The sequence below is a fragment of the Natrix helvetica genome (assembly GCF_964273705.1).
Source record: "Natrix helvetica genome assembly, chromosome: 13".
NCBI classification, from domain to species: Eukaryota; Metazoa; Chordata; class Lepidosauria; order Squamata; family Natricidae; genus Natrix; species Natrix helvetica.
In genome coordinates this window covers 10,392,019-10,412,359 of record NC_138557.1, presented here as the reverse complement: position 1 = coordinate 10,412,359, position 20,341 = coordinate 10,392,019, and the positions used below count along the sequence as shown (strand labels likewise).

At 45.7% G+C, this 20,341-nt stretch overlaps 1 protein-coding gene across 3 annotated transcripts in view; it reads left to right on the top strand.

Annotated features, from left to right (window-relative positions):
* Positions 1 to 20,341, top strand: part of CFAP70 (cilia and flagella associated protein 70) — a 48,365-nt gene that overhangs the window by 4,391 nt on the left and 23,633 nt on the right. For all 3 annotated transcript variants that reach the window (XM_081966081.1, XM_081966079.1, XM_081966080.1), the window contains exons 5-17: positions 1,175 to 1,254; positions 1,432 to 1,608; positions 3,516 to 3,698; positions 4,981 to 5,075; positions 5,916 to 6,015; positions 7,033 to 7,185; positions 10,457 to 10,606; positions 11,357 to 11,437; positions 12,820 to 12,911; positions 14,727 to 14,787; positions 17,028 to 17,219; positions 18,465 to 18,596; positions 19,792 to 19,917. In XM_081966081.1, coding sequence (XP_081822207.1) covers positions 1,175 to 1,254; positions 1,432 to 1,608; positions 3,516 to 3,698; positions 4,981 to 5,075; positions 5,916 to 6,015; positions 7,033 to 7,185; positions 10,457 to 10,606; positions 11,357 to 11,437; positions 12,820 to 12,911; positions 14,727 to 14,787; positions 17,028 to 17,219; positions 18,465 to 18,596; positions 19,792 to 19,917 — 1,622 coding nt within the window. The remainder of the gene's footprint in view (positions 1 to 1,174; positions 1,255 to 1,431; positions 1,609 to 3,515; positions 3,699 to 4,980; positions 5,076 to 5,915; positions 6,016 to 7,032; positions 7,186 to 10,456; positions 10,607 to 11,356; positions 11,438 to 12,819; positions 12,912 to 14,726; positions 14,788 to 17,027; positions 17,220 to 18,464; positions 18,597 to 19,791; positions 19,918 to 20,341) is intronic.

Sequence of the window (20,341 nt, the reverse complement as noted above, 5' to 3'; positions counted from 1 at the left end):
GCCTTGTGAAGGGAATTGGGGCCCTTTCTACCCTTGTAAGCCACACAACCTCCGTTGCTCTCTTCTCCGTTCTTCTCTGCGCCCCCTAGGATGAGGAGTGGGCGGGCCTTGGTCTTCACCTGAACCCCCTCTCCCTTGTTACCTCTCCCCTGCTCTGCCCAGCCTGACTTTGCCCTTCCCCAGTTTCCTCCACAGCCAACGGAGCCACTCTCCCACTCACTCAGCTCTTTGTCTTCCCCCTCCAATTCAGACTCCGGGGGCATGACATTTGGTTCTTGCACAAAAGAAACCCATACTGTGCAAAAATGGACCTCTTCCAAGTAACTGTGTGTAGATCTTCAGCCTTCATGTCCTTGCTGTATTGATGCATATTCTCTCACACTCACTCACCTCTTTAATAACAATATTTCACCAGTGTTTAAAAAGTTTTCTTTGTCAATGACCTCAGATTGCCCCGATGCCAATGTCAGGCTTTGTCTCGACTTGGACATCTAGGAAAGAAAGACCCTCGACTCCATTCTTTGAAGTGAACAATTCATTTATGAGCCGCGGTGGCGCAGTGGTTAGAGTACAATACTGCAGGCTACTTCTGCTAACTGCCGGCTGCCTGCAATTTGGCAGATCGAATCTCCCCAGGCTCAAGGTTGACTCAGCCTTCCATCCTTCCGAGGTCGGTAAAATGGGGACCCAGATTGTTGGGGAGCAAGAGGCAGACTCTGTAAACCGCTTAGAGAGGGCTGCAAAAGCACTGTAAAGCGGTATATAAGTAAGTGCTATTGCTATTAAAGTCAAGCGGTAACAGCATAAGCAAAGCTGGATCTGAATATCCCTGTGCAAAGATCACAATTTTCCCATCTCTCTGGTCGTCCCCTCTTCACCGGTCCATCAGTGTCCAAAGGTATTCGCCCTCAATGTTTTGGAAACTGCTTTGAGGCTTGGCAAAGCCTCTTTGGTGGAGTTTCACATTCTGTTCTCATGCTCCATCCTTGATCAACTGGTTCATTCCGGATTGATGCCACTGGTTCCTGTCACCCTGTCATCCCTCCTCCCACTTCCTTCCTTCCCTGCTTCCAGCCATCTTCCTCCCACCTCCCCTGTGTTTTATGGCAGGATGCCAGCAAGGCAAGATATCCCGAAGATGGCAGACCTGACACCCTCCCTCTTTTCTCTGTAGGATTGTGTACCTTCAGTGTAACACTTCCCCTGCATCCGCTGCCTGGTTCTCCTCTGGAGACCCTCCGACCAGAAACCAAGGTATTTATGAAAACAACAACAAAAACAACGAAGAGTACAGACACATACTTGCAGGGGTGGGTTTCAAAAATTTCAGCAATGAGTTCTCTGCCTGGTTGCTGGGTGGGTGTGTTGTTGTAATCATCAACAACAACAAATATTTGCCACATCTATCCTAAGTTTGCTTTGATTTTGCAGGCTTCCATCGATGTCTTAGTATCTGTCCAGGAGAGCTTACTGACTCAAAATCAGCTGTCCGAAGGCAATCTGCTGAGAGTGACTGTAGAAGCTCTCTATTCCGTCCCTGAGGCATTTACCCTCACCGGTCCTCAATATAATTACATGATTGGCTTTCAGGTGCCAGCAGTTGGTGAGGTGAGTTGATGAAATCCCACGTCCTTTTTTTCTCCAAGTCTCGGTTTGTTTTCTTTTTTGCCTTTCGGTCTGCTTTTCATTATAAGCACGTCCAAAATGTAGGATGTGCTACAGGTCCCAATGGAATGGAACCACCTCGAGCCACTGAGAGATGTCAAAAGTTGAATCTCGTTGCTCCAAAGTTCTGCTTTGAGATCTCATTTCTCCATCTTGAAGCAAGGCTTTGCCTGCTGTTCTGTAAATTTGGCTTTTTGAGTTGGGTATTCATTAAGTAATAGAATAGAAATGGAATGGAATGGAATAGGATAGGATAGGATAGGATAGGATAGAAATGAAATGAAATGAAATGAATATAGAATGGGAAAAAATGGAATGGAATAGAATAGAATAGAATGGAATAGAATGGAATGGAATAAATAGAATAGAACAGAATAGAATTTAGAATGGGAAAGAATAGGAGAGGAGAGGAAAGGAAAGGATAGGAATTAGAATGGGAAAGAATAGAATAGAAATGAAATGGAATGGAATAGAATTGAATTTAGAATGGGAAAGAATAGGAAAGGATAGAAACGGATAGGAATTAGAATGGGAAAGAATAGAATAGAATAGAAATGGAATGGAGTAGAATTGAATTGAATTTAGAATGGAAAAGAATAGGATAGGAATTAGAATGGGAAAGAATAGAATAGAATAGAAATGGAATGGAGTAGAATTGAATTGAATTTAGAATGGAAAAGAATAGGATAGGATAGGAACGGATAGGAATTAGAATGGGAAAGAACAGAATAGAATAGAACAGAACAGAATAGAATTCTATATTGGCTAAGAGTGATTAGACACACAAGGAATTTGTCATTGGTGCATATGCTCTCAGAGTACATAAAAGAAAAGATACATTCATCAAGAATCACACTGTACAACCCTTAATGATAGTCATAGGGTACAAATAAGCAATCAAATCATAATTCCATTAGCACATCTCGGTCAATCATGCATTGTGTTACTAACTTGGTCTTTCCGTAGTCTCTCTTCTGGGACTCATCTGAGTTTATAAATGAAGCTACCTTGACAGAGTTAATTAACTGAGATTCTCCAGATCCAGGTTTCATGCATGTATGGAAGAGGTGAGCTTGGTTAGGAAACAGGACCTTTCTCTGAAGAAATAATTCTGTGGCCTCCATGCCAAATGGGTTTATCCTAATTTAGAGAGCAACCTTTGTTGAGTTAAACCAAAGAAATAAATAAATTACAAGTCAACAATTGGATTCATACATTTAAAAAAGATTTACCAGTTTAAGATGTGAACTCAGATATTATACTTTGCAAATCCTGGTCATTTAGTGATGCCCAAAGCATGAAGCAGCACACTGTGGCTTATTCTGTCATGTGTGAACTCAGAATCTGTGTTCATGAAGAACAAGGAAGAACCACAATGAATTTGCTTGTGGTACTAAACTTACAATACATGTAAGCAGTTTCTCCATATATATATTTTTTGTAAAAACAGGAAAAAAAACAGAAACTTACCTCACATCCATAAGAATTAAAGCTCCTTGCGAATTAAAGCGCCGATACATATGTTGGTTTAGTTAGTCCCCCTTTGGTAACTATTTTAGTGGATGTTTTCCAAGATGTGATTGTGTCCAATTTATTTTTCATTCATGTGCCCTATAATGGCTGAGTTCACAGAAGACATTTAACCTGATTATAAATTAAGCCACTTTCTGAGCTTCCATCACTCTGTATAATTACTAACCAAATGGATTGGTCCATGCAAGGGCCAAGCAAAGCAAACATTTGACACCATGGATGAATGGGTTGTGAGAATGCAACTGCTAAACCTGGTCAGTGTATCAATGACTTCTTAATTCTGTGACTTTAAGAAATGTTTCCTGGGACTTTTCCAGAAAGAATGTCCCTTCCTGTTCAAGAATGGGACCCTGAAACCTGGCGGTGAGAAAGAACCTCTGCCTCGTCCCAAGAAGTGGCCAGCTGCCAACATTTTAGCTCCTGGAGGACAAAACATCCCAGAGGCTTTCATTGTTGGTGGAGCCTTTGAGGAGGAAGATGGAGAACTGAATACTCCAGAGGTGAGTTATGGCAGAGCTGGAGAAGCAAATTCCTTAGAACAAGAATTGTGGTCCTCCAGATATTGGTGAACTACAATTCCTAGCTCTCTTCACCTTTGGCACGTTATTCCTCCTTCAGAAGAAAGATTGTCCCTGCTATTAGTTGTTCTTCTTTTTACTTTTTCTCTCTGTGTTAATTCCCCCCCCCCCCAGTCCTGGGATGGGGAACCTACAATTCCTAGCTCTCTTCACAGGTGGCACGTGGAACCATTTGTCAGGGCACGTGAGGCATTGCCCTGTCAGCTGGCCAGCGCATATGCGCTCGCTGGCCGGCTGACTTTAGCCTTTTTTTGAGCCAATTTTTCACTCTCCCCAGGCACCAGAGGCGCATGAGGAGGGTGAAAACAGCCTCCCCCACCCCCGAGTGCAAAAACCCAGCCCTACGGGCAAACCGGAAGTTTGGGAACGGACTTCCGGTTTGTCTGTAGGACCATTTTTCATCCTCCGGAGCCTTCAGGGAAGCCTCCTGAAGGTCCCTGAAGGCTCCGGAGGGCTAAAACTGACCCTACGAGCAAACCAGAAGTCTGTTCCCGAACTTCCAGTTTGCCTGTAGGGCCGTTTTTTTGCCCTCCGGAGGCTTCAGGGAAGCTCCCGAAGCCTCCGGAGAGCCCCTGGGGCGGGGGGAGGCTGTTTTCGCCCTCCTCAGGCTCCTGTAAAGCCTCTGGAGCCAGGGGAGGGTGAAAAAAGGATGCAAAAAATGTGGGGGAGCCCTGGTCATGCCCGCATGCGTGCTGCGGGTCATGCATTGCATTATGGGTGTGGCACGCCCGCGCACAACCCCCCGGCGCTCCCCTCGCTTTTGGCACGCGAGCCAAAAAAGGTTCGCCATCGCTGCCCTACTCCATCAACAAATACTGGTTCCAGGCTATTTACTTGAATTCTAGACCTGAACAGAATGGGTCCTTTCCTCCCCTTCCTCCTCTCTTCCCCTTTCCCTCCCTCCTCCTCCTTGCTTTCAAGTCTGTACTGACTCCTGAAAGCTATCTAGCCAGGTCCCTGGGGTTTTCAAGGCAAAATATTCAGAAGCAGCCCTTTTCTTCCCAAGACTGCCAGCGGGAGGAGGGGGGGAGGATTGCCACCCACCCAGCTTTGTCCCTAAGCCACGACTGGAAACCCTGGTCTCTCTGTTTATAGCCTTGTGCCTTACCCATTACACCTAACCGTCTCTTTCTCTCTCTCTTTCTCTCTCTCTCTCTCCCTCCCTCTCTCTCTCTTTCTCTCTCTCTCTCTCTCTTTTTTGAAGGATCGGGAAAGCAGGATTCAGGGTGAAACTATTAAGAAACGGATCATATGGGACTTTGAAAGACGTTGCTACCTGGATCCTATAGCTGTGCTATGGTGAGAAAACTCATGTCGTTCGCCAGCAATTCATAACTTAATGGGATGATTTATGGGAGTCAAGCAATTAAGAGCACAGACTGTAAGAGATTTTACCCTCAATTCCTACCCCTGGTTGACACAGTGGTCGGGTTGCAGTACTGCAGGCTCCTCCTGCTGACTGCCGGCTGCCTGCAATTTGGCAGTTTGAATCTCACCGGGCTCCAGGTTGACTCAGCCTTCCGTCCTTCCGAGGTGGGTAAAATGAGGACCCAGATTGTTGGGGGCAAGAAGCTGACTCTGTAAACTGCTTAGAGAGGGATGTAAAAGCGCTGTGAAGTGGTATATAAGTCTAAGTGCTATTGCTGCTGTTGGTTAGCCTTCTCCAAGTTCTCTAACTGAGGCTGGTCTTGATTTTCTATATGTTTATTAATGAGCTCCTTGAGCTACAGCTCTGCATAAATATTAATAAGCAGCCTTGCTTGTACTGGTATTTGTCATGCATTTTGCACATTTACTGCTTGCTTGTCCGTCAAGCAACTTTTTCCTAATCCTTTATCCTTCATCCCTCATCCTTTATCCTTATCTTTATCCTTTATTCTTTATCCTTTATCCATCCTTTATCCTTGCCTTTATTTCATTCATCTCACCTTAATCATCCCCTTATCTTAATCTTATCCATCTTACGTTGAACACGCAATCGGAAGCATATCAGTGCTGACCATTTCTCTCCACACTGCGCGTTCCCGCCTTCCTTTGCTGTCCGTGCGGCGTTGGTTCAAATGTCCACACTTCCCTGTTGAGCATCGGGTTACCAAACGGTTGTAACCGGTTTGCTCTTGGTCCCTTCCCATTTGACAGCTTCCGCAAGCGGATTGCCGACTGTCGTTGTTGGCCGGTGGAAATTACCAGAGTGCCATTGGTCACATCCACGAAAGTCAAAGCTGGCAAAGGAGACAAGGTAAGGTGCTAGTTCATCCTCGTCATCATTACTGCTATATTTTAATCCCACCATTTTTTTTTCCTTTTCAAAAAAAATATTTCATCAGCTCAAGAGAGCAAACATAATACTCCTCCCTTCTCTTTTTCTCACCGCCATAAACTTGTGAGCTGGGTTGGATTGAGAGGGAGGGACTGGTCCCAAACCACCCAACTGGCTTCCATTGCTGAGGCAGGACTAGAACTCACCGTCTCCTGGTGATTCACCCAAAGTCACCCAGCTGGCTTTTGATGCCTAAACAGCACTACAGCTCACCATCTCCTGGTGATTGGCCCAAAGTCACTCAGCCAGCCTTTATTCCCAAGGGAGGGGGGACCCTGGAATTCATCATCCCTCGTTTCATGGCAAGTACATTCACCACAACTCTGGGCTCTCTATTTACTGTAAAAGTAGGTTTGCTAGGATTGAAGTTAGGCATGGTTTTATATGTGCCGCTTAAAATGACTTTTTAAATGCTACAGAAGGGATTGTAGCTGCGGGTGGTCCTTGACTTACGGCCCAGGAGCTTGGTGACTGTTTGAAGTTGCAACTCGAATTCGAAATGGTGGGTTTCTGTGGAGACATCCTCAGCTCATCAATTGGCGTGTGCTGTTTTGATTGAGATGCCAGCCCCTTGATGCAGCTGAGACGTTCGTTTTCCCATCCCTCCCACCCCTTGCCTATGGCAACTCGAGAGCAGGCCAGGGGTGCTTTGCGAGTTGACAGATGGATGCGCGCGGACGGAGCTCCTCCGCCCCCAGCCAGTCCACAAAGCCAGAAAGAAGATTTCTGGAGAACTCTGATTTAACCACCATGCCGTTTGCTTCACAAGGGCTGCAAAAAAAGAGTGTAAAGTCAGTCACCTGAGTGATCCGAGATGCGACCGTTGTGGGTTACGACAGTGATGACCAGACTCCATTAAGGCCAAGTAGCTAGACTTCATTCGGGCTGCTGCGACTAGCTCCAGGGAAGATGATCTTTTCCACTGTCCTTTTCTAGGGAGGTGGAGCAACTGCTGCAACAGAGGAGGATCCCATTTCCTTTCACGGCGTGGCCTATGTCAACTTAGTGCCTTTGCTGTATCCGGGGGTAAAGCGGATCCGGGGAGCCTTCCGTGTTTTTCCTTACCACGACAGTGAAGTGTATGAAAAGGTAACAGTTTCATTTGGATGAAGCTCCAATGATTCTCTTGCTTTATTGTTGTTTGTTTGTTTCTTTATTGGAATTATAGGCCGCTCTTCTCCCAAAGGACATTTAATACAACATTAAAGAACACATATCTGTGCAGAAGCAGATAGGCTCACTCTTGAACTTAAAAATAAAGGGGAATCAGAATATTTTGAAGTATGAAACAGATTTTATGACTGGTATAAGACAAGATGACAAGACTGGAACAAATGTATATGTTGTGATTGGACAGAAGGATAGACAATGTATTAAGTAGATTAATTGTTCATGGTTGAAACTAGCTGTATATAATGTGAATGTATGGTCACTCCGACTCCGCGGTATTGCATTGTTTTAAATGTAAAAATAATAACAATATATTTAAAAAAAAACACATATCACAAAAGTTAAAAGCAAATTAGAAACAATCCAAAAAACAAACCCCATTAAATATAACAATAACATTTAGGCTTTCTTATAAATGGTTATTGCCATCTTGCTTCCTGGAGGCTTAGAGCAAGAAGCCATTTGAAGAGTCAATCAGAATTGAGCTGGAAGGGACCTTGAAGGTCTTGTAGTCCAACCCTTTGCTCAAGCGGGAGACCCTACACCACTTCAGACAAATGGTTATCCAATCTCTTCTTAAAAACTTCCAGTGTTGGAGCATTCACAACTTCTGGAGGCAAGTCTTTCCATTGGTTAATTGCCCTCGCTGTTAGGAAGTTTCTCTTTAATTCTAGGTTGCTTCTTTCCTTGATGAGTTTCCATCCTTTGTTTCTTGTTCTGCCTTCTGGTGCTTTGGAAAATAATTTGACCCCGTCTCCTTTGGGGCAGTGTCTCAAATACTGGAATACTGCTATTATGTCCCTCCCAGTCTTGGGGTCATTCCATGTCAAGTGGTCTGATTTCAGAAAAGTGCCCTGCTTGACCATCACAGCTTTCAATGAAATTTGGTGTGAACGTGCACACACGTCCCCAGTGAACATTTTAATAGAGCACAACGAGTTGTAACAAGATGGCCAAGTTTTGTTTTTCTCAATCAAATATTGCCGGAGATATTGCGTCTCAAAGTTGCTGAAACCTCCGTGTCATACTGTCAAAGGCTGCTGTCAGGTTTGCGAAAGAGGCCCTCATTAATTCATGAGCCCCGAGCCAAGTTTCAAAAGAAATCCAGTCATTTATTAGGAACAACAGCGTAGTCAGATCTGACCTCACGGTAAGTTACAGCCGAACTTTGCCCCTGTTCCCCGCCTCCCTGCAGTCTGTGTCATAAATCACATTATCTAACGAGGGACTCCGTCAGGCTGTAGAATGCCACGCCTCACAAGCCTGCTGTGTTAATCTGAGATCCGACTCTAGCCGAAGGTATGCGTGGAGTGCACTTCCCCTTTCCTCACACGGCAACTCGATAACAGACATGGAAATGCTTTACGAATTGACGGCTGCAGTATGGGGTCAATCAAATGACTATATCTCCGCAAATATTGCATTGGCAAATGTAGCTCTTTACCAATGTCCATTGGGGACGTGTGGGCATGCTCTCACCAAATTTCATCCAAATCCGTGATGGTTGAGCAGAGAACCCCAGATCACCTGACATGGAATGACCCCCTTCTTTTCTCTAGGCTGGTCATACCCATTTCCCGCCAGCGTTCTTCATATGTTTTAATCTCCAGGCCTTTGATCATTTCTAAAGGACAAATTGTTTTTTTAAATGTTGTATTTAAAATGAAGCACTCTCGGCATTACCCATAATGCTATGCCCATACTGCTATGCCCACACCCATAATGCTATGCCCATTACCTCCCCCTCCCCCCCCGCTTTTGGCATGCGATGGACCTGTTTTTCGCTCTCCCCAGGCTCCAGAGGCTTTCTAGGAGCCTGGGGAGGGTGAAAACAGCCTCCTCTGCCACTCCAGAAGCTTCCCTGAAGCCTCTGGAGCACGAAAAATGGCCCAATGTGCAAACCGGAAGTCCGTTCCTGTTGTTTTTCCAGGAAGCCTCTGGAGGGGGGAAAATGGCTGAAAAAGAAGGCCGAAGTCAGCTAGCCAGCGCTGGAGTTGACAGGGCAACAGGTGCCATAGGTTCGCCATCACGGATATAGGGTCTCCTGCTTGAGGAGGGAGCTGGACCAGAGGACCTCCAAGGCCCCTTCCCACCCAGAGAGCCATGGTGGCATAGTGTCTAGAATGCCGAACTGCAGGCTACTTCTGCCGGCTACTGGCTGCCAACAGTTCAGTAGTTTCATTCTGACCGGCTCAAGTTTTTACTCAGCCTTCCATCCTTCTGAGGTGGATGAAATGAGGACCCAGATTGCCGGGGACAATACGCCGACTCTGTTAGCCACTTAGAGAGGATTGTGAAGCACCGTGAAGCGGTATGTAAGTCTAAGGGCTATTGCTGTAGCTGATTGGATGTTGCATTGGGAGCTCTGGTGGCGCAGTGGTTAGAATGTGCTATTGCAGGCTGACTCTGCCCTCAGTCAGGAGTTCGATCCTGATCAGCTCAAGACTGACTCTCAACTTTCCATCCTTCTGAGGTCAGTAAACAAAGACCCACATTGTTGGGGGCAAGATGCTGGTTCCGTAAACCTCTCAGAGAGGGTTGTGAAGGACTGGGAAGCAGTTTATAAGTCTACGTGCTATTGCTATTCAATACAATACTATACTATACAATAGTAGAGTTGGAAGGGACCTTGGAGGTCTTCTAGTCCAACCCCTTGCCTAGGCAGGAAACCCTATACCGTTTCAGACAGATGGCTATCCAACATCTTCTTAAAGACTTCCAGTGTTGGGGCATTCACAACTTCTGGAGGCAAATTCTGTTCCACTGATTAATTGTTCTCACTGTCAGGAAATTTCTCCTCAGTTCTAAGTTGCTTCTCTTCTTGATTAGTTTCCACCCATTGCTTCTTGTTCTACCCTCAGGTGCCTTGGAGAATAGCTTGACTCCCTCTTCTTTGTGGCAACCCCTGAGATATTGGAAGACTGCTATCCTGTCTCCCCTGGTCTTTCTTTTCATTAAACTAGACATAATGCAATTCCTGCAACCGTTCTTCATATGTTTTAGTCTCCAGTCCCCTCATCATCTTTGTTGCTCTTCTCTGCACTCTTTCTAGAGTCTCCACATCTTTTTTACATCGTGGCGACCAGAATTGAATGCAGTATTCGTCTATCTTTTGTGTTCCTTTCCCTCAGAGAGGGTCTCTTGGCGTTGTACGTGACCACACTCTCACTTGGTGCCTCTTTTGTTTCAGACCAAGTGCCTCTTCAGTCTTTTTCGCGATGTGGGCCATCAGGCAATTCTTAGTAAAATTGGGCCCATGGGGATGTACAGTCCCCACACCAAAGGCATCATTGGGAAGAACTTCAAAGAGGACAAGCAACGAGAATTAATGCTCAGGAAGGTGAGAATGGCAACAAAGTAAGTGCAAGGAGACGAAGTCCTCTTGAACAGGGGTCTCCAGTCACCCAGCCAGGCTTCATGCATAAAGTAGGACTAGAACTCACAGCCTCCCAATTGGCTCAGTCCTCCAGCCAAATGTCATGCCTAAGGTGTGACTAGAATTCCCGGTCTTCTGGTGTTTGGCTCAAAGTCACCCAGCCAGGCTTCATGCATAAAGTAGAACTAGAACTCACAGCCTCCCAATTGGCTCAGAGTCACCCAGCAAGGCTTCATGCCTAAGGCGGGACTAGAACTCCCAGTCTTTTGGTGTTCGGCTCAAAGCCACCCAGTCAGGCTTCAGGCCTAAAGGGGACTAGAACTCCCAGTCTTCTGGTGTTTGGCTCAAAGCCACCCAGTCAGGCTTCATGCCTAAGGCAGGACTACAGCTCCCAGTCTTATAGTGATTGGCTTAGAGTCACCCAGCCAACCTTCATGCCTAACGCGAAACTAGAACTCACAGTCTCCTGGTTTCTAGGCCAGCACCTTCACAACTAAGCCAAACCAGCTTTCTAGAATAGATTAGCATAGATTTCAAAGCACCACGCAGCCTTAAGAGGCCTAGATGAAAAGAAGAACCATCAATGTTAGTTTCAGGCTCATCCCTCTTGCCAACTTCAAATTAGGTGACCCCCCCCCATCCCCCAGAAGTCAAGCAAAGGAAGCCTTCTGAAATGATATCCAGTAAAAGACTCTTTTTTTGCTTCCTCTTCAGCCATCCACTATTATAAAAAAAGACATCTCCGAGATCACGGTAGAGGTTGCCCTCTCTGTATGCCAGAACTTGGAAGGACAGGTAAAGCCCTTGATTAAAAAAGATGTCAAATGTACAGTATTTGTAGATGCCACCTGGACTCTCAAGTCTGGATCTTGAGCCACGTGAAAACTGTGAATGAGTGCTTCTGAATAGCCTCAAAGTGCATTCCTCCCTCTCTCTCCCCCTCTCCTCCCTCTCCCTCCCTCGCTCCTTTCCTCTCTATTCTCTCTCTCTTTCCCTCCCTCTCCTCTCCTCCTCTCCTCTCTCTCCCTCCCTCTCCCTCCCTCGCTCCTCTCCTCTCTATTCTTTCTCTCTTTCCCTCCCTCTCCTCTCCTCCTCTCCTCTCTCTCCCTCCCTCTCCCTCTCTCCTCTCCTCTCCTCTCTATTCTCTCTCTCTTTCCCTCCCTCTCCTCCTCTCCTCTCCCTCCCTCCCTCTCCCTCCCTCTCTCCTCTCCTCTCTATTCTCTCTCTCTTTCCCTCCCTCTCCTCCTCTCCTCTCCCTCCCTCCCTCTCCCTCCCTCTTTCCTCTCCTCTATTCTCTCTCTCTTTCCCTCCCTCTCCTCTCCTCTCTCTCCCTCTTTCCTCTCTATTCTCTCTCTCTCTATTTATCTCCATCTCCTTCTCTCCTCTCCTCTCCTCTCTCTTCTTTCACTCTCTCCCTCCGTCTCTCCTCCTCTCCCCGCCTTTCTCTCCCTCCCTCCCTCTCCCTACCTTTCTCTTCTTCTCTCCTTTCCTCTCTCTTCTCTCACTCTCTCCCTCCCCCTCCATTTCTCCTCCTCTCCTTCCTCTCCCTCCCTTTCTCCTCTCCTCTCTCTTCTCTCTCTCTCTCCCTCTGTTTCTCCTCCTCTTCTCCTCTTCTTTCTCTCACTCCCTCCCTCTCCCTTTCTCCACTCCTCTCTTTTCCTCTCTCTTCTCTCCCCCTCCCCCTCTGTCTCTCCTCCTCTCCTCTCTTTTCTCTCCCTCCCTCCCTCTCCCTCCCTTTCTCCTCTTCTTTCCCCCTCCCCCTCTGTCTCTCCTCCTCTCCTCTCTTTTCTCTCCCTCCCTCCCTCTCCCTCCCTTTCTCCTCTTCTTTCCCCCTCCCCCTCTGTCTCTCCTCCTCTCCTCTCTTTTCTCTCTCTTCCTCCCTCTTTCCTCTCCTCTCCTTTCCTCCATCTCCTCTCTCTCTCCCCCTCCCTCTCCCTCCCTCTCTCCCCCTCTCCTCTTCTCTCCCCCCCCCTCTCATATCACTGGGTTACTTCTGCTGTGTCTTGCAGCAATGGCGTGACATTAACCTAGTTGTTTTCCAGATGTTTAGATTTAAATTCCCATAATTGAAACCTCATGTGTTTGGGATAAATTTGTGGGTGGCTGGGGTGGCTGTGGAAACATTCTAAGATGTGGGCTATGCCTCTGAAGAAATATCAACCACTTTCTTTTTCCAGCAATATGTGGAAAGTGGAAGTTTTATTGTGTTAGAGTTTATGCTGGATAGAGCTTTGGTGCCCAAGCGTCTGCCAGAGGAACTTGCCAGCCGGTGAGTTTTATATCTATCTATCTATATCTATCTATATCTATATCTATATCATCTATATCTATATCTATATCTATATCTTATCTATCTATCTATCTATCTATCTATCTATCTATCTATCTATCTCTGTCTATCTATCTATCTATCTATCTATCTATCTATCTATCTATCTATCTATATGTGCGTGTTGTATTTGTGCTGATAAATAAATAAAGGGAGACTAGTATAGATCTATTTCAAGCTATTTAGCTCTCATCAGCTAGCCATACCCTTACTGGGATTTGAACCCTTGGCATACCAGGGGTTGTAACACACATACATACATACATACATACATACATACATACATACATACATACGTGGGTGTGGGTCAAAGTCTGTTTTTGACACTCCCCTGATAGTGAGAATGACTAATTAATGACTAACATTTTGCATCCCAGAGTTGTTGGTACTCCATCGCTGGAGGTTTTCAAGGAAAGATTGGACAACCATTTGTCCGAGATGGTATAAGGACTCCTGCCTTAGGCATGGGGTTGGACTAGAAGACCTCCAAGGTCCCATCCAGCTCTATGATTCTATGCGTCTTTGCTAGTGCTTCTCATTCTCTGTCAGTGGATGGCATTATTCTTACTTACCCCATTCATTCTTTATATTGGGCCAGATCAGTCACAACAAAGGTTGCGTGTCTTACTAAATTTTGATCTCATCATAAGCCCAAAAAGATAGGTTGCTCACCCAACAGTACATTGTGCCAAGGCAGATTTCAGGACCTTGGAGAGCGTCATTTGCAACCTACAAAGCCTCCAACTCGGCTGAATTAGCCCTTTAATTTATGCAGGGAGACCTCATCCCAGGTTATCCCAGAGGTGCTTTTTTCAAGAAGCAACTGGACTTTCTTCATTTTTTTAGGACATTTCGCTTCTCATCCAAGAAACTCCTTTAGAACTGAAGACGCTTCTTGGATGAGAAGTGAAACATCTTCAAGGAACACCTGAGAAAGTCCAGTTGTTGTTCTGACCGAGGCTTCCCAAGAGTATAAAGCAAACTCCTTGTCCCAACAAAAACCCCTTTTATTAATCTACTGTGAATTCTGCTCATTCACGTCCAGCAAAGTCTTTCAAGGGAGGATTTATAGTCACAGACCTTATCTGGCTTGGAGAGCTGCCAGGCCGATATCTGCAGAACTTGGCAAGGAGTCTCGGAGAGTCACGAACCAATGAAGCAAACTGATTGTCTCCTGCAAGATCCACTCCCCTTTCGCTCCTCTTTTATTTCCTCTGGGAGGGGCCATTCATCGTCACCTGTGGCCTTACTCCCAAGTCGACCCCTCTTCTTTAGCTGTTCCCTTCGTCTGGCAACTCTGCGCATGCGCATTCAAGGAACAGGCTCCAGCTGTTCTTCTGCCTCACTGATGTCTGACTCCGAAGGCAGCTGATAACTGGCATACGACTCTGGCCCCCTCTCTGCCTCCGACACAGAGCCCTCATCAGAGCCTTCCCCAGACTCCAGGACTGGCCCATGTTCCTCCCCAACCTCCTCACTGTCTTAATTTGTTGCCAGGCCCACTGGCCACTGGTGGGCCGTAACAGTTGCCTCTTGAAAAAGCACCTTGGAGACAACCATGACCTGGATGACTGAGAATCTCCATAGACACGTACCCCAGTTGAAACAACCTGAACACACAATCCTTTGTGTGTTAATTCTGCAGCTGATCCTGTTAAGTTTCATAGAACCGACTTCGACGTAAACCGCGAACGGGATGGCAAAATGGATTGTCAAATTATCAAAACAATCTGTCCTTTCTTCTAACACTTTCAGAGTGAAAGAAATGATTCCTCCACACCCTCCGCTCCCCCGAAGGACTGCAGGAGCCATGAAGGTATGGAATGCAACTTACTCAGTACTTCTCCTCCTGCATTTTTTTTAAAGAAAAGCTTTGCCGTTCTGGTCTAATTTTTGTATCAAGAACAGACAACTGTACAGCTGAAAGGGATTGCTCAGATGCGCATAATTTTCCCAATTGTGCATCAATTATTTGCATTTCTTGTAGGAGAGCTAAGAATAGTGTCCCCACCCCACCCCACCCCTGTCCTTAGTCTAGTTTCTGGGGTTCGATTAGACATTGTTTGTTATGTCTGCTTCCAAGTGTGTTTTTAAAACCATAGGGGCTAGAAACCTCTTAATTTAAAAACAAAAACAACAACTGAGATTCTCTGGAAGGCAGCTCTAACGTCACATTAAGGAGACTTCATTTTCATATGAAATCACTCCCCCCACCCCCCGATCCGTGTCCTCGACAAATTTAAGAGACGTGGACTTCCAGTGTATAAAGTTTTTTTTTTTATTACAAATTTTAAAACCACTTTACAAACCAAGTGTTGTCCAGGTTTTTTTCCCCCCTTTTTACATTCTCCCCTATGCATACCGGTAGTTAATTTTATATCACATTATCATTTCTAATTTCGGCCCCACATCTTCTTACCATATTTCCATCTTAAATTTAAATTTTTCTTATCAAATAAACCAAGTCGTTTTTCGCCCTTTCGGAAAAAAGTATGCCAATTTCGTCATTTCATTTTCCATTTGTTATTGCTCGTTTCCATATGCAGCGTATCTCATCAAACTCCATTTTAATATAACAAGCATTTCACTTAATTGGTTATCCACACTTAGCAATATTATCTTATTTAACCATTTGTAATCCACAGGATCAACATATTTCATTTTCTACCAGTATCTCTCTTTTTTACCTTCCTCCTTTCCTAACCCTTTTCCTTTAACTCATCTCTTCTTCTCTTTAATGTTTTACTTTTCTTCAGCTTTCTTTTTCTCCTTCTGAGAGACGTGGATTTCCAAGTTCAAGAATTGCCCAGCCAGCTTGCCAATCGCTGGTTTTGATCAGTACTTAAACCAAGATTGCCAATTCCTCAACCAGAGTTTATTCTCGCACATAGATAAATAGGAAAGGGAGACTGAAAAGGCCCCCCGACCAATCAGACTGATGCTGCAATATGTAGAGATAATACTTTTTTTTTCCACAATAAAAAGCAAAACACATTTGAAGTTCAAGATAAGAGAAAAAGCAAAAGCAAAAAAAGAAAGGAGCAGCAATCCGGGATGCAGGGAAGTTGGGGCTGGTGATCCCTGGGTTTGTCCTTCATCCGGAAAGATTTGCCAGCCAGAATTCACTGATGACCATGGTTCCCGGCTGTATCACCATTTCTTTCCCTTCAGAAATGTCTAGCCATCCATAGAATCTTACCCATAAGCCACATCGAGCGTGTGCTTTTGATCTCATGCCTGGTACTCAGTCCTCCTCCCACACTAGAAGCCACGGGGTCCTTCTTGCCGTCTGAACTTGATGGTTTTATTGTCGATGTTTCATTTTCATACTAGATAACAGTACTAGCCTAGTTTGGTAATGAAACTTTAGGGGTTTGATTAGGGGACTGGAGGCTAAACCATAGGAAGAACGGTTGCAGGAACTGGGTAGGTCTAGTTTAATGAAAAGAAGGACTAGGGGAGACATGATAGCAGTCTTCCAATATCTCAGGGGTTGCCACAAAGAAGAGGGAGTCAAGCTATTCTCCAAAGCACCTGAGGGTAGAACAAGAAGCAATGGGTGGAAACTAATCAAGGAGAGAAGCAACTTAGAACTGAGGAGGAATTTCCTGACAGTGAGAACAATTAATCAGTGGAACAGAAGTTGCCTCCAGAAGTTGTGAATGCCCCAACACTGGAAGTCTTTAAGAAGATGTTGGATAACCATTTGTCTGAAGTGATGTAGGGTTTCCTGCCTAGGCAGGGGGTTGAACTAGATGACCTCCAAGGTCCCTTCCAACTCTGTTATTTTATACTAAACATCGGCAAAAAAAGCACCACACTCAGAGCAACAAGGACCCCACCCTGAGCTACAGATACTCTGTCGATACACTAAAAGCTCTTTGTGTCTGGATATGCATGGATGAGCTTGTACTAGGCTTGGTGGTTGGGGGTGTGACAGTTGAAGCAGTGGAGAACAGCAACCAAGAAGAGTGTACATCACCTTCTCATGGAGAAATTATTTCTGACAACCTTTGAGTTCACTCAAAGGTTTTCCTGACTTCTTGTCGTCTTTAGGCCGTAGAAGATTACCACACCCAGATCACCAGCATTGCTGCGTCCATCCTAGATGAGTATCATGAGCTCTTTGGAAGGCAGGTGATCCAAGGGCTTATCATTGATTCTCAGACGCTGGAAGACCAGAAATGTCAACTCAACTATGAGCTGAACACCTCGGGGAAATATTTTGCCTTTAAGGAGCAACTCAAGGTATTTTGCAAGGTGTCTCTTTGTAAAAGGGACGTTTTATTGCAGAGGGCGGAACGACACGTAGAAGTGTGACATTTGATCATTGTGGGATTCTTCTTTTAGCATTTCAGAAGATCTTGATCAGGTGCCACCTTACGTTTGCTTGTGCTTCGCTGCTCTGCAGGCGACAGTCTGCCACGAACTCTGGAGAGGGTGGATGGGAGGGGAAATGCTTGGGGAAAAGCGAAAGTAACCGCTGCATCTCCCTGAGATGCTGCTTCAAGGACAATCGGCTGGGAAAGGAAAGCAGCTGCATACCAAGCTATTCTTGAAGTGGCTGTTCTGAAAATATCTTGCTTGAACCTGATTGGTCATGGGACGGGCAACAATAGGAGACAATTAAGGGAGGAAAAAGTTGTAATGAGGGATTTTGGCCCTCGATTGCATCCCTGCAATTCACTTGACTTCTAATCAAACTCTATCTTTCTCAACAAATGACGCCAAGGATAATTTCTGTTTAGAGGTTTAAGTGGTAGTATTCTGACCAAGGCTTCCCCAAAAAGCATAAAGCAGATCCCGACAAAATCCCTTTTATTAAACGAATGTGAATTCCTCTCCTTCACCTTCAGCAAAGACCTGGTAAACTGTCTTTCAAGGGTGAATTTATGACCACAGACTTTGTCTAGCTTGGAAAGCTGCCATGTCAATATTTTCTAAAAGCGGTGCTGTGCAAGGAAAGACTGGGCACAGAGAATCTCTGAAATTCACGGACAGATCTTCACACTCCTGAAGCAAACGAACGAACAAATTGTTTCCTGCAAAAGCCCCCTCCCCTTTCGCTCCTCTTTTATTTCCTATGGGAGGGGCCAATCACCATCCACCTGTGGCTTTACTCCTAAGTCGTCCCTGATCTCTTAGCTGTTCCCTTCATCTGACAACTCTGCCCATGCACACACTGGGAACAGGTTCTGCCTCACTGCTGTCTACCTCCAAAGGCAGCTGAGAACTGCCAGATGGCCTTGGCCCCACCTCTGCCTCTGATGCAGAACTCTCGTTCGAGCCTCCCCTAGACTCCACGACTGGCCCATATTCCTCCCCAACCTCCTCACTGTCCGACTCTGCTGGCCGCTGGCGGGCCACAATAGGTGACTGGTCTGCCACCCCCTTTCTTTAGATCTGTAGTGGCCCACCAGGCAATGGAATCTAGCATAAATCCATTGCTCCCTCCCTTCTGAGGGAGGGACTGAGTCTTTCTCTTACTTACAGCACGCTGTTGTGAAAATTGTGCGGGAGAAGTACTTGAAGACAACTGCCTTTGAAACTCTGGATCAACTCCAAGCTTTCCTCAGTGAGTTGTACGTCTACTTGATGGATCAGATGCACGTCGCCTTGAATCAGGTGAGCTTTACAAGAGCAAAGCTCTCCCTCCTTCTACTGTTGAGGCAGTTGGGTGATCTATGCAGTGGGGTAGGATTCCATTTTTTTTACTACCGGTTCTGTGGGCGTGGCTTGGTGGGCGTGGCAGGGGAAGGGTACTGTAAAATCTCCATTCCCTCTCCGCTCCAGGGGAAGGATACTGCAAAATCCCCATTCCCTCCCAATCAGCTGGGACTCGGGAGACAAAGGATAGATGGGGGCAGGGCCAGCCAGAGGTGGTATTTGTTGGTTCTCCAAACTACTCAAAATTTCCGCTACCAGTTCTCCAGAACTGGTCAGAACCTGCTGAATCCCACCTCTGGATATATGACAGGCAAAGCAAGGGAAGACTCATGTGGGGAGATGGGGAGGAGGATGATTTAATCCAGCTTTTGGCTTGCAACCATGTGGTCTGTATCTAAACAGGCTGATGGTGAGAGTTCAAGAAGACTGTCTATACAGGTAGTCCTCGACTTATAACCACGGTTGACCCCAACATTTTTGTGGCTAAGTGAGATATTTATGACCTTCCTTGCCATGGTTGTTAAGTGAATCACAGCAATTGTTAAGTTAGGAACACGGTTGTTAAGTGAGTTTGGTTTGCCCACGGACTTCTCTTGCCAGAAGGTTTCAAAAGAGAATCACGCGACCCCCGGAACACTGAAACTGTCATAAATATGAGTCAGTTGCAAAGCATCTGAATTTTGTCCATCTGACGAAGGGGATGTTATCATGGTTGTAAGTGTGGAAAACGGTCCTAAGTCACTTTTTTATTTTGAAGACGTTTCGCTTTTCATCCACGAAGCTTCGTCAGCTCTGACTGGATGGTGGGGAATGGAAGGATTCATAAGGGACACTGGGCAGAAAACATCCTGCAGCCAAGGAGGCTCCTCGCCCATTTGCACCACTCAGGGGACCCCGAGGACACAGATAAACCTCCAAGTGGCCTCAATGACCCTCTAAAAAGATGCAAATGTCCAGCTGTCTGCAAGGGATATAAATCCTTCCATTCCCCCCCATTCTGTCAGAGCTGAAGAAGCTTCTTGGATGAGAAGAGAAACATCTTCAAAAGAAAAAACCAGAAAGTCTTGCTTGGGTGTGAGGTTGAACTAGATAACCTACAAGGTCCCTTCCAACTCATCTGTTAATCTGTTAAATCTGTTATCCCCTACCCTAGGTGCTATCCCTCCAGACTCCAAGTCCTCCTCCTCCCGTATATACCACCTTGGAGCAGCTCCAGCTGTTTGCTCGAGAGGCCCAAGTCAACAGAGACTACGGTTTGGCTTCAACTTACTATCAGGAGGTAAGGGAACTCCTCCTCTTTCTTTCCAAGCAGAACAACCGGTGAAACAATTGAGTTTTTTTTTCTGACGAAGAAGAATGTATGTAACTCAGGGTTGAAATGAGGGGTCCTTGGTGCTCTGTGAGCTTGGCAGTTTTCTTGCAGGCGTTTCATGACCCATTCTATGTAACGCCATGAGGACTATTGTTGGGTAACGAAAACCGTCAAGCTCACAGCACATTTTCTAAGAATTGGAAGCATTCAGATGCTGTGGTCCTTTTTTTTTTCAGTGAAAGGCTAGCTGGGGAATTATTCTGGGAGTTGAAGTCCATATATCTTAAAAGCTGACATGATTGGACATCCTTGGTCTCGATAGATTCTTATTCAGGAATTCCTGGAACATACATACAACAGGGAGACGTGAAGACTCAAATTAAGTCAAACA